This window comes from Argentina anserina, chromosome 7, assembly GCF_933775445.1.
Source record: "Argentina anserina chromosome 7, drPotAnse1.1, whole genome shotgun sequence".
NCBI classification, from domain to species: Eukaryota; Viridiplantae; Streptophyta; class Magnoliopsida; order Rosales; family Rosaceae; genus Argentina; species Argentina anserina.
The window spans coordinates 20,846,929-20,860,044 of NC_065878.1; the positions used below are offsets into that span (position 1 = coordinate 20,846,929).

The window sequence follows — 13,116 nt, forward strand, 5'->3', positions numbered from 1 at the left end:
AATTAATATTCTAAATTAAATACACCTAAATTTTTAAATTTCATATTTTTCTTTGAAAATCTCACGATTTCATATATAATACCCCCTCTTAATAAATTTTGATGCTTCATGGATCGTATTTGTCAACTCACCAAATTATGCCAAATTTAGGGTTAAAGCGAAATCTGTTATTGGGCCTTTTTACAATTCAGAAAAAGAAAAACCAAGCCCTTTACTATATATACAAGGCAACTTGTGTGGTTGTGAAAAGAAAAGCCAGAGAAACCTAGATCCCCAAATTCAATTTCAGGCCGGCATGTCTTTCTGCGACCATGACAATCTCAGGGGGCCGACGGAAAATCCCATGGGTATGCTCATCGTTTCTGTTATTGGGTTTGTGACCTTTTTGTGTTAATCCAGGAGTTTGATCAATTTCAATTGTGTTCGTTTTGGGTTCTTATAATCTGACGATATAATTCCTTACAGGTCCCCAGGTTGTCCCGTTCTTAAGACCTGGTAAGCTTTGAAAAGTTTTTCTTTTAAGGTTTCTGAGCTATTTAATTCAGGGCATGTCTTGTGATATCAGCGATTTTTTCTTTGGCTAATTCGACTTGAATGTTCTCATCGCAGGAGGAGGACAACAAGTACAAAGAAGACATATCACCGATAACCCCCCTTATTTTAGTTCAGCAGTTGGTAAGCTTTGAGTTGTTCTTTATGGTTTCTGAGCAATCTAGTTTAGGACCAACTTCTGTTTCGTCATTTCCCCTTCCCAAGGCAGGCCCTAGTATAATGAGTTTTTCTAGTTTTTAATTATAACTCTCTGTTGAGAGGATCATTATTCTCAATGCACTTGCAGACACATACATATATACCTGCATGTCTTTTCTTGCCTTTCTTACAACACAAGCTCTACGTCTGCTACTATCTGAAATCATCAAGTTACAATGCTCATGTTTCTGGTGATAGCATTATTTTACATTTGTATCTGACAATACCCATGAACAGGTCCTGAAGAAGTGGAGCGCCACCACGCTAAGGCAAACAATGCTTCATTGATTGGTATGATTTCAATTTTGTTTTTCCTTACCCAGAATTTTGTTGGATGTAGTTTTTTTCTTTATTGGGTGAAGTACAAGAAAAATATCCTCCATGTTTTGGGGGTTGTTTCCACTTAAGTTGTTACAACTCTTCACATAAGTTCTAACTAAATTTACATAGCAGTACATCAGATTTCATGTGTTGTCTGATGCTTATGGCAAAACAACGTACGTCTTTTGGGTTTTGTCATACATATGTGTGCCTGGTCATAGATAATGTTATTATCACTATCATGAATTTGGGTTTTTTTTTAGTAACCTGTCTGGCTATAGTGCATTGCAGTCATCAAATTTCCCCACCACAATAAATTTTTCATATGAAATATTTTAGACAAATTGTTGCACCAGTAATCAAAATCTGCTTCTATCACCCATCTGTTGTTGATCAGATCATTGATTCTGTTGCATCTACTTGTATTAATAGTTTAATCAGAGATTCATGCTTATCTTTAACTTTGACACAATATTGGTACATCTGTTACTATCTAGTGACTTGTAGTTACATTCATGGTTCTGGGTGTGAAGGTTTTCACACAAGTATGCTTTCTTTGCAGGACCGAGAAATGGTTGCGGGTCTGCACTGGCTTTTTGGAGTGGATTCGTATCGCGAGGCTTCCGTTCGGGTGTGATTATTTGTTTTTGGTTACCTAAAATTTAGAGAAACTTATCCAATGCCTGTTGCATGCTGATGTCAAAAGGAACTATTCATTTATGCTATTCGTGAGACATTGATAATTTGGTGTTATTTAATCTTCAGCGTGCTCCCACAGTACTGATATATTGGGGTTCTCATATGCATGCATTATTCTTATTGATGTTATTGATTTTCATAGATTTGCAAACTTGCAGAAGGTAGATGTTTGATTTGTTCCTTGGATGAACACAATTCATCGGAATGCCCGTACCAGGCTGAAGTGCCCAAGAATGCTATTGTTGGAAGGGGCTGTGACATCATCTGTAAGGACTGTCCTCTTATTCCTGTGATGTTGTCTGAACGATGTCGCAACCATGATTCACGGCGTGCTGAGCTAAAGTATTGTGTTTTGTGTCAGAAACTCGGTGAACACTGGCCGGATCACTGCCCTGAACTTAATTCTGGATATTGGGGTCCACTGTTGGGTTAACTCTTGATATTTTGAGGGGGCTGGACTCTTGGAAGAAAATTAATGCGACGATGTGGGATATGTATTGTAATTTATTTCTTTTGGTTAACAAATTTCCTCCCTGACTTCTCTGCATCTTAGCAATAAATATAGTGCAAGACATTTAAGTATATAATCTGGTGTTTTTATTTTGGTCGAGTTCTAAGGATAAAATGTGTTCTGTCTACTCCAAGATTTAATGAATTGTAGTATAATTATCTCAACGGATTCGCATTCACTTGTTTTTTCCGCGTGTTATAGAGTATAGACTATAGTTAATCAATCTAGTCCTAGTGTCAACAATCTAGTCGCTGCACGAACAGCAACTTGTTGGTAGTGTTATGTAAGCATTGCAAAAAGGTTTTGTAATCAAATTCACAACTGGGCTAGTGGAAACCTTCCAAGTTGGAACTTTGAGCTACTAACAAACAGTATGACACCATTATACGGTGTCGTTCTGTATTAGATGGGCTTGGAAATTGAAACTTGGGAAACCGAAAGGGGACCCTTCTTCCTGAACATCACAGAGCGATTTTGGGACCTTAAAGAAAAACGTCGTCGTTTTTGAAATGGAGTTGGACAAGGTCACCTTGTCTCGTTCATACGGTAGTCATCTTCAGGTTCTCTCTATCTCATCACCATCATCATCATCATCATCATCATCTTCTTCTTCTTCTTCTTCTTCTTCTTCTTCTTCTGACTATTGAGATTATTTTTTTGCAGCAACAAGCACTGTCCCTACTGCGTGTACGTGAAGCAGCTCTTCAATTCATTCGAAAGTTGGGAGTCCATTACAAGGCCTTTGAATTGGACCCAGAGAGTTGGTATCCACCCTTCTCTTTTCAAATTCGTATCAAAATTGTAATGATCTTATGTATATGTATACCATATATCGATATCTGTACATATATGTATGTAAACACAATGGAGGGAGGAGGATTTGTATGTGTAATTGATCAAAGTCTTCTTCAGCTGTGATGAACTGGCTATGCTTCATTTTAGAATCTAGACTTGATTTGGTTTCCAGTAATTTATGGACAGTTTCTCAAATCATGAACTCGTTGATGTAAAATTGTTGGTGTCAGTTTTGTGAACTTGGAACATGGATTATGTAAAAATTAATGTGGACTCATCAGTGTCAACTTATGGTAACAACTTGTTGCTCTAAGACTCTAAGTACAGAACGAGTAATCAGACAAGTTATGGTGTTTCAATAGCGCTCCTATTTCATTGAGGGAACAATTACTTAACGGCCATATATAACTCACTACATTAGTAATCATGTGATTCAGTCCGTGTATAAGGAATGATTGTTCCTATTGCTAATAGAGATATATATATATATATATATATATATATATATATATAAACCCTTATGGGAAGGTATCTAAGTTGATATATGCTCCTGTTTTCCGATTTTTCTGTAAAATTTAGATCTGAATAGCCTTAATTATTAAGGCATATATAAGCGATTGATAAGGTTGATTGTGAATGAGTTTTATAATGCCATTTGATACTATTGGAGAGTTGAGTGACTTGAGTCTTCCATTTATTGAGCTTCATTTTAATGTGTGTGAATTTGGTTTACTTTTGATTGGAGAGTACCTTACAAATCCATGACGGGAAATTATTCAATGCACTAAGGTACAATTGGACCAGTATTTATTATGCAATCTCAATCATTAATATCTATAAATATTTATTTTTAATAATAAAAAATGTATACTTAATTAAATATGATCATTCAGTTAACTTGTTACAAATGCACCTCGATTTTCTAAATAAGTTCATAACTCACTAAACATAAAGCATATATAACATATATGACTGTATATCTAAAGAACCTGTGATTGGTTTTTGCATCGTCCAAAAAGCATATTATTAAATATTTAGTTGTTTATGATTGAGTAATACACTTGTCGATGCATAAATCATCAATTTTGTTTTGAGGGAGAGAAAGATTTTGCATTAGTTGCATTAAAAGATTCGGGACCTTTTGTAACAAAAAAAGAAAGAAGAAGATTCGGGACCTTTAGGACTGTCACGGAATCAGACCCTTTGTTTTTTGTTCTGATCTTTAAGGGCAGTGGGAAAGATTTTACATTATGTTTAACACTAGTTTTTTTTGTGAATCCCAAAATACTTGCTATTTTGAATTGCATATTTATTGTACTATTAATTGTTTTGCTTGTTTGCTGAGTTGTTTGCTTAAGTACATAATAATGAATAAATCATTGTAAAGCTACATGGCAAACCTTTATCTTTAAACTCTCGTACACTTAATTGTCTTGGTCCAGTTTTAGTTCCCTTGTGAAAGACTATTACTGAGACATTAGTATTGGATTGACAACTTGTGATGTTAGTTTCAGTAGCTAGTATCCTTGCTCCCTACAGGAGGTTTGAATGATATTGGCTTCTGAGATTAATATCAGCGTATAACAAGGTTTAAAGTCTCACCCACCTTTGGTAATCTGAGCTGTCTTCTTGCCACCCTAGGTGTTGACATGTTCAAAACTACCAATGGTTGAGTTTTGAATTTTAAGTATATGATTAAGTTTGTGTCTATTTGTCCTTTTGGTAAGACAGACACCTTATGAATTATCATGGGGCACTTCACATTAATGCCATCTATTATCTTGCTAAACCTCTACATGTTATTAATGCACCTTAGGATTTCATCAATTAGTTCAGTTAGTTTGGACTTGTTTTTTTAAGGGTGTCCATAACCATTTTATATTGACAGGGGTGATGATAATCCATTTGTTGGCCATGAATTGTTCTGACCTCTAAAAATGTGGTTCAATATCTTTTGTTTAGTATCACAACGTTTTCATTTACAAATTAATTTGTCAAAGGACATGCATCGTAGGCTTTTTTATATGTGTTGCAGAACCAAGTTTTTAGAGTTGGACTATATTGTACTTGCTTTGTTAGGTTCTTTCATTGTACATCAAAGTTAGTTGGTGCTTTTCTGGAGTTCAATAGTTCTGTGATTTAACTTTTCATTATTGCTGTAGACTTCATTTAAAATTAAGTCTCCTTTACGCCAAGGCTCCTGATATTCATATTTCAGAGTGAGTATTATTGAATGCTTTTCTGCAGCTTTTTTACTTGAGTGAAAACTCTTGCGTCAGTTCACTAGCTTTATGTGCAGATTATTCAATATATAATTGAATGTTTCAGTATCTAAAGTTACAGATTTTTAAGTCTTGAATCTTTTAAGTTTGGATCAGTTTACTTGCAATATGTTCTGCAAGTAAAATTTGATATACATTCAGTTAGAACATTAAAGCAAAGTCCAATTGTAAGTTAAATGATTCTGTTTAGGAATCATTCATCTAGGACCTTACTTGTGCTTCCATAAATGTACATTCATAAGCACATATTAAATTATTGTGCATTCATAACAATGTAAACCGATCTGTTAGTTGCTCCTCAAAGTTGCTACAGAGATATGCTGAAAAGTAGCAAACCCAAGGCTCTTCCCTCAGACTCAAAGAAGCAAACCAGGTCGTAACTTCAACAGGAGGAATGAGAGGCAGATACCAGGGAGCACTCATATATGGCAAGAAGTTATATATACCTGGTTGAGAATAGGTGGAATTAGTCGCAACTTGAGGTTGTATGCAGAAACAGCTTCTAGCAGAATGTCCTTCCCTCTTGCAAATTTGGCACACAATGACTGAAGTTGAGGCAGAGCTTGGAGGTGAGATTTCCTTTGATAACAGTTGTATGCATGGTAATGAGATGCAACGGGTGCTTGCTGCCCAATATTATCGTTGGTGGAAACCACACTGGTGATTGTGACAGTAAGTTCGACTTGAATCCACTACACCCACCATATTCTCAGTTTTCAACTTTTAGTAGCGTTCTTCCTCATATCTCTTGTGATGATGATTCTATTGTAACTCTTCTGCAGCAACCTAGGAATCTTACATCCAAGGAAAACTTGTCCCTCTGCTCACTGAAGCTGGAGTTGTTGCAAAACTATAGTAAAATTGGTTTTCTGCCTCTGTTTGGGCTGTAAAGCATACCCTTTTCCGCGCTCAGTTTCTGTAAACTATACCTTTTTTGTCTTTTGGTTTCTTGTGTTTTCTTTTAATCTGATAATTTACTTCTTTGATACACAAATGTAAAGTGAAGTATTGTGTGATTATATCTTCAGATGTGATGCCTTGATTCTGGCTCCGAAAGACTCATAGCAGCATCTGATATGATGTTAAACATCCAAAACACACCAAAGTAGTTAATTAGAAATTACAATCCCACCTAACTCAAAAGCACAGTATTTGATCTCATATTCTCATCCACTAAAGCCAAAGGCCCATAGAGTTTACTATCCATCCTAACTGAAAGAAAACTAACAGGTGTGTAATGGTGTGGATCCAGAAGGGAAAAGCCGAGAACATCCTAGCTCAGTTGTGCCAGTTCCTTGATATTCTGCTTACTAGGTTTCCAAAACTGCATGTTAACCAGTTGGTTCATCGGTCCAATAAAACGGCATACTTGATTGCCGGATTGAATAACTCCCCCATCCCAAGCGGCCTTCGCAGACTGTACATCAGTAAAAGTAACAATTCTGATGGCTCGGGGTCCAAAAAAAGAAATCACGTGGCAGTGACAAGCACCTGGGATCGTTCCTAAAACATGTAGAAGCGCAGCTTCATTCCGCTCATTGTACACAAGATCACACATCAAGAAGACGGAACTCGACAGCTGCCCCCCATAATGCCCAAACTCTTTATCCAGAAGAGTCAACACGGGGAATGCTGGATGAAAAACAAGTGGACCAGCTAAAGGAATCTGAACTCTCTTCACATAACCGCCGGTGCTCGGACATTTGAGTGCAGCTGTAACTATGCATGCCTCTGCAAGGCTAATCGGGTCAATCCCTAACAGATTGGAACCATATATGGAACTAGCATAGTTGCTCCCACTCCCAATGAACACTGGATACCCAATCCGCTTCTCCTCTTCTATCCCACCAAGTGATGAAGATTGAACCTTAAAAATAATGCACTGCCCACCATGGCAACTGCCAATGATGAACTCTGCCGGAGATTCACTTCCCGGGTTCTCAAACATCCATTGATTTATGGATAACAGCAGTGCAGTAGCTGCAAAGTAAGGATCAACACTAACGTTGTTGACTGCTACTTTCACAACGTCTAGAAACTTGAGGATAATATTTGTTGTACCTGCTGCTGTAGCGACCATTCCTCCATTCTCGTTTCATAAGCTTTAGGGTAAAATTCGTTGAGAGATTTTATGTCCTAGTAAGGTGGCGGTGCCTGATTGGGACTGTAACCGTGAAACGTGGTGAGCAAGATTCTATATTTGGTAGGAGCTTAGTGATTTCATTTTTTTTTTCTCGCGAAAATCTTGTCACGGAGAATCAAGTGAGCGTGACATCGGAAAAATGTACAAAATTTTACAACATTTTCTTATTGTGCCACATCAGATATAAGGAGTTTTTTTTTTTTTTTTGCGAAGCTTTAGAGATAAAAGATAAACAACCCAGTCCACCCTCATTCTCTCCCTCTCCGGCAACCATGGCGGCGCCGCTAGAGCCACCGCCACCATTTCTAAACCCACTCCTTCCTCCGAGCTCAAACCCCACTCGCTCGCTTCCCCACAGTCTCAAATTCAAGAGGCTGAACCTTTCGAACAACCCCACCACTTGCTTGGCCGCCGCTCCCCAACCCCAACCCGAATTCCCCGACCCGACCCGCGACCGCCGCCGAGCTGTCCGTCTTGCCTGGGAGAAGCTCGTCAGGTGGTCCCGGTCGTTACGCTCCAAGACCAAGACAGACATTCTGGAACGCACTAACAAGGTCAATTGTTGTTCTTCTTCAAAACACAGTTGTTGTCAAATATATGTAACTAAGTAGTTTTGTTGTGCAGTTGTCAAAGATGTTGTCTTTGATATAAAACTAAGTATTTCTAGGATTTGTGTTTGGTTCTTTTTCAGGTGGTGGTGCTCGGAGGTGGGTCTTTTGCGACGGCGATGGCGGCGCACGTGGCGAGTAGGAAGGATGAACTGGAAGTTAATATGCTGGTGCGCGATGCTCAAGTTTGTCAGTCTATTAATCAGAACCATTTTAATAGGTTAGAGTTGAACGAGCATTGTGTTGCTTTTTTGTTCAGAAATGAGGCACTGTGTTTTTAAGTTCATTAAGAATGGAAGCATTCGTTTTCTTTCAAAATGTGATTGGGGTTTTTGTTTGATGACAGCAAGTACTTCCCAGAACACAAGCTACCCGAGAATGTGATCGCAACCACTGATGCCAAAGCTGCTTTGCTTGATGCTGACTACTGCCTTCATGCAGTCCCTGTACAGGTGATCAGTCCCATTCCTTTGTTTTAGTACTGTGTTTCTATAAATGTGTATGTTTTCGACGAGTGATTATTAAGCTGTTCAAAAATCGCACATTTAGTATGAGGCAAGTAGCTGAACATTTCCTGTGATGTTGCAGTTTAGCGCGTTATTTCTTGACGGGATTGCAGAATATGTATATCCAGAGTTGCCATTCATATCTGTTAGCAAGGGTTTAGAGCTAAATACATTGAGGACAATGTCTCAAATCATCCCTCAAGCATTGAGGAATCCTCGCCAGCCTTTCATTGCGCTTTCAGGGCCATCTTTTGCTCTGGAGCTGATGAACAAATTACCAACAGGTGAGTTTAATAACTGTATCTAATTAATAACCTTGAGTTCAGCTTGGAAATGGTAAGGGTACTAATCTTGCTTAACCTTTTGCTTGCTAGCAATGGTGGTGGCATCAAAAGACAAAAAATTGGCAAATGCAGTTCAGCAGCTTCTAGCTTCTAGTTATCTAAGAATCAGCACTTCAAGGTTCTGGAACTTCATTAACTCACTTGAATTTGAGTTTTCTAGTATACATTATGAAGTTGCAATTTCTAGTTAGTTTTCATAGTCAGGGTCCTATCTGCAATGTGAGAAACAACATAATACATCAAGGTGCAGACCCAGCTCATAACCTCTGATCAATTGCAGTGATGTCACAGGGGTAGAAGTTACAGGTGCTCTCAAGAACGTGCTTGCAATAGCCGCAGGAATTGTGGATGGAATGAATCTTGGTAATAATTCCAAGGCAGCTCTTGTTTCACAAGGATGCTCAGAGATAAGATGGCTGGCAACTAAGGTACCTTACTTTTCCAAACACACTGGGATTGGTAATGATAACAACGAACATTGTTTTGTCTGTGTAGGATGTAGTATTATGCCCTAGTGTGAATAGTTATATATTGTTATTATTGATCTATATATACATCTTCATCTATATATGTGTGTGCCTAGATGTAGAATCATTTGGAAATAGATGACTATATTTCCTGCTGGATTGATTTGGTGTTCATGAGACTGGGATCTTGGCCTGGCCACTTTTTATACAGTTTCCTTTCTGTTTTAGTTCAACACTTTTTTTAACTGTGCTGCTTTTTGAAATGAAATATTTGATTCGGCTTAGCTTCTGTTATCTCATTGTTTTTCCTTTTCCAATTTGTCTTCTGAAGATGGGTGCAAAGCCGGCAACAATCACTGGTCTCTCAGGAATCGGAGACATTATGCTCACATGTTTTGTAAACCTTTCTAGAAACAGAACAGTTGGGGTTCGTCTCGGATCAGGGGAGAAACTTGATGACATACTTAGTTCCATGAATCAGGTGCTTAAGAATAGCCGTGATGTACTTGTAGAGAGGTTAAAATTACGCTTAGATGGTTGTGGTTACTGAATGTTTGTATTCACAAGGTAGCAGAAGGTGTATCGACGGCAGGAGCAGTGATTGCGCTAGCGCAGAAATATAACGTGAAGATGCCAGTTTTAACCGCGGTAGCTCGGATTATTGATAATGAACTGACGCCTAAGAAAGCTGTTTTTGAGCTGATGAGCCTCCCTCAGGTCTTTCATCTCCTTTCAACTTATATTCATCGAAAATTTAACTCTTGGTTTTGTACTTTTGTTAATCATTAGAGATCTACTTTGCTATTGTAGGTTGAAGAAGTCTGAACCTGAGGCCACTTGAATTAGTGATTGCTCTTGCACAGAAAACAGCTCAGCTTACAGTGACATTCATTCTTTCTCTGATGATATTATGATTATCAGGGAGAAATTTTTTGTGAATCATTGTTTATGTACTTGCCTACAACTTGACGGGAAAATCTGAGAGTAGGGTTTGAATCTTCTCGAGTCCTGAATATACAGGAATTCTTTGATGAATGAGCAATTAGAAAAAAATATAAAACAAACCCTGTATTTTCTCAGAGTTACGATTTTTTTTCTCCATGTGAAAGGTTTCTATTATACAAATCATAACGGGCTACACATCAGCTTCTAAATCTGGAGATCAATTTTTTTGCATCTACATCATTGTCAGATTGACTGCTTCTTGAATCTGATCTATAATTTGGTCTCAGGTTTTTAACAATTCCCATCATGATCTGGTTGACATGATTCTCTTCAACGTTGTTGATGTTTTCTGTTGTTTAGATGGAAAATAGGACCGCATGGAAATTAACAATCATAACAATTGACCGCATGAAGATGCAAGCAACAAAACTTTAATTGCATATATGAGAATTTGACGAGTCAAATTTAATCCAGATCAAGATGAATGCAGTAAAACATCCATATTCCAGAGCCTTTAGGTGTTTCTCTCTTCTGTTTCTTATAAAAGCAAAGACTTGAGATTCATTTATGTCAAACAACAGGTAGATGCAAACAGAATCTGAGCTAGTCTTACTGGTAAAAGAAAGTAGGAACAAGTCTCTCATTCTTGTGCATGCCTGAGGCCAACGGTACAAGCCAACAAGTTGGCCAGCTCCCTCTTCAAACTAGTCATCATCATGAGAACGCTGCTGCTATTTTCAGCCTCCTCATTGTCCTCCTCTGCTTCATCTTCACCCGAAAGAAGATTGATAGCGGTGGCTGAACTCCCAGCCGCCTCGGTCGGATGAATACCAACACCAGGCGAAACAAGGCTCTCGCAGTACATAGTCTCCTGCAGCCAATGCTTGGCGCCGAGGATGTCAATATGCTCAAAAACATTGGTGCTGCAATCAAAGGTAAGAAACCTCTCCCCCCTTACACTCATTAGCACAGCACCTGTCTCAGTATAACACAGCGGCATATATCGAAACGAATCCATAAACGGATCTCTATCTGGAACTCTAGGAAACTTGGAAGTAGTAATCAACTTTGTCCAAGTCTTGTCATCATTAGTAGCCCAAACATCTATATCACTCAACCTCCTAGTATGCACCACACACAGCCAATCCTTCAAAGGTCCAATCCAGGCCACACTCCTGGAACACTCAATCGGCGGCGGCTTAACCACCCTGAACTTCTCCTCAGTCAAATCAAACCTCATAATCACGGCATCTCCTATTCTCTGATCCTCAACTAGCCAATAAAGCCCACCATTCACCTCAGCCGCCTGAAAAACATGCTCAACGAAATAAGGAGGTGTGTCCTCCTCTGGGATCTGCCTCCATACATTAGCCTTGAGTTCCAAGATCTCAACTTTAGGCTTGTAACCAGGCACCTTCATCCTGCAATAGTTACACGGCACTCTCACAACCTTGTAATCATCTATCTTCTTATCATAACCAATCCCAATCGCCTCCCTCGTGCTTCGAAAATCCGGAGGACTTGGCAGCTTCCTGTACTCCTGGATCGAAGGGTTGTAAACCACAAGCATACCCTCATTTCCGTCGTTGATAACAAGGCAGAGCAACCCATCAGAGTGACCCTTAACGTAATAAGGCAGATTCTTTACCAGAGGGAAGTTGAGCTCCTCTGCTTGCATAACGTTCTTGGTGTCCGAGTCAGTTGTGGACAAAAGGGTGTCACAATACCTGGCCAGAATGAGACGAGTGTTTGTCTTGAGATCGGATTGGAACATGGCTCGGTTTCGCTGCAGATGAGATTTGATAAAGGCGGAACCTTTGAGCAGAGTAACCCATGGCCTGCACACGCATCGGCACCGAGCCAGAGACTTGGCCGGGAGGCGTTTAAGGATGTGGCCAATCACATCCAACGGAAGCTGGCTTACTACTGCTGTTTCATCTACTGTTTCTGTTGTTGTTGTTTCTTCTGGTGTTGGGTTGGACATGATGACTCCATTCGGGCTCTGGGTTTGGTTCAGGGCAGATGCATCTCTGTCTTGTTGTTCTTGTTGGGTAGGCATAGTTTTGTGGTAAAGGTTTCGACTTTCTCAAGGAGTTGTGTATAGGTATGGTTCTCCTAAAACCCAACACGTCGTCTTTTAAATCTCGAATCGCTTTCAGTGCTAGGATAGACGATGGCGGTGGCTTTGCGTGGAGGGAAGTGGTCACTACACCTGTAGGAACCATGTGATAGGATGGGGCGATGTGTGTGAAGTAGGTTAAAGGCTTAAAGCGCCATTTCAGACTCTGCGCGTCTGTGTGTGTTGTGTTGGCGTTTTATATAGGGAAGGTTCAATAGGGCTCATGTTATCCATGGCTGCATCGGCAGAGCCAAGTGCCAAGGAGATTAGGGCGTCGGGTTTTCAACGTGATGTAGTGGAGGTAGGATTGATGGTAAAGCTTCATATTATTAGTGCCCTGATTTTGTATAGCTTTTGCAAGCTTTTGATGTGGGAAGTGTGCATCTTACAATGAGAGGTTGGAAATAGGAAAGGCTAAAGCATCTCCAATTGATCAAAACGCGTAGAGCATCGTTTTAATCTCAAACTCGTACAATGATTTGAAGACTTAATGTCATCTCGTTAAAACTTTTGATAGACCCAGAAAAGAAATTCTTTGTGGGATATTGTTTAGACTTAAAAGGAATACGATTGCGCGTTCTTGTTAGGCGGATCCCTACTTCACTTTCCTTTTGCTCTCTGTGGAC

General features: G+C 39.2%; 3 protein-coding genes across 11 annotated transcripts; 2 read left to right on the plus strand and 1 right to left on the minus strand.

The window, feature by feature from the left end:
- The first annotated feature begins 235 nt into the window (after positions 1-235).
- Positions 236-2,445, plus strand: LOC126801706 (uncharacterized). Of its 7 annotated transcripts, none has more exons than XR_007672867.1 (7): positions 236-347; positions 466-495; positions 610-675; positions 988-1,019; positions 1,634-1,702; positions 1,929-2,036; positions 2,132-2,445. XR_007672867.1 is itself a non-coding variant. In XM_050529145.1 (7 exons), coding segments are annotated over exons 1-7 (381 nt in total). In that variant the 5' UTR covers positions 236-295; the 3' UTR covers positions 2,134-2,445. The 7 variants fall into 7 exon arrangements, 6 of the variants coding, with proteins under 6 accessions (XP_050385102.1, XP_050385098.1, XP_050385104.1 ...); XM_050529145.1 differs by having other exon boundaries at positions 988-1,041; XM_050529141.1 differs by having other exon boundaries at positions 988-1,041; positions 1,929-2,445.
- A 5,294-nt stretch (positions 2,446-7,739) lies between these two features.
- Positions 7,740-10,425, plus strand: LOC126801698 (glycerol-3-phosphate dehydrogenase [NAD(+)] 2, chloroplastic). Of its 3 annotated transcripts, none has more exons than XR_007672865.1 (9): positions 7,740-8,055; positions 8,193-8,329; positions 8,456-8,561; positions 8,698-8,899; positions 8,990-9,077; positions 9,240-9,387; positions 9,758-9,907; positions 9,998-10,143; positions 10,237-10,425. XR_007672865.1 is itself a non-coding variant. In XM_050529132.1 (9 exons), exons 1-9 carry the CDS (start codon positions 7,774-7,776, stop codon positions 10,249-10,251), a joined length of 1,278 nt encoding a protein of 425 aa, XP_050385089.1. In that variant the 5' UTR covers positions 7,740-7,773; the 3' UTR covers positions 10,252-10,425. The 3 variants fall into 3 exon arrangements, 1 of the variants encoding a protein (XP_050385089.1); XR_007672866.1 differs by having other exon boundaries at positions 10,001-10,143; XM_050529132.1 differs by having other exon boundaries at positions 9,994-10,143.
- A 364-nt stretch (positions 10,426-10,789) lies between these two features.
- LOC126801695 (F-box protein CPR1-like) lies at positions 10,790-12,901 on the minus strand. Its single transcript, XM_050529128.1, has one exon. The coding sequence runs from the start codon at positions 12,428-12,430 to the stop codon at positions 11,012-11,014; it is 1,419 nt and encodes a 472-aa protein (XP_050385085.1). The 5' UTR covers positions 12,431-12,901; the 3' UTR covers positions 10,790-11,011.
- Positions 12,902-13,116: the final 215 nt, after the last annotated feature.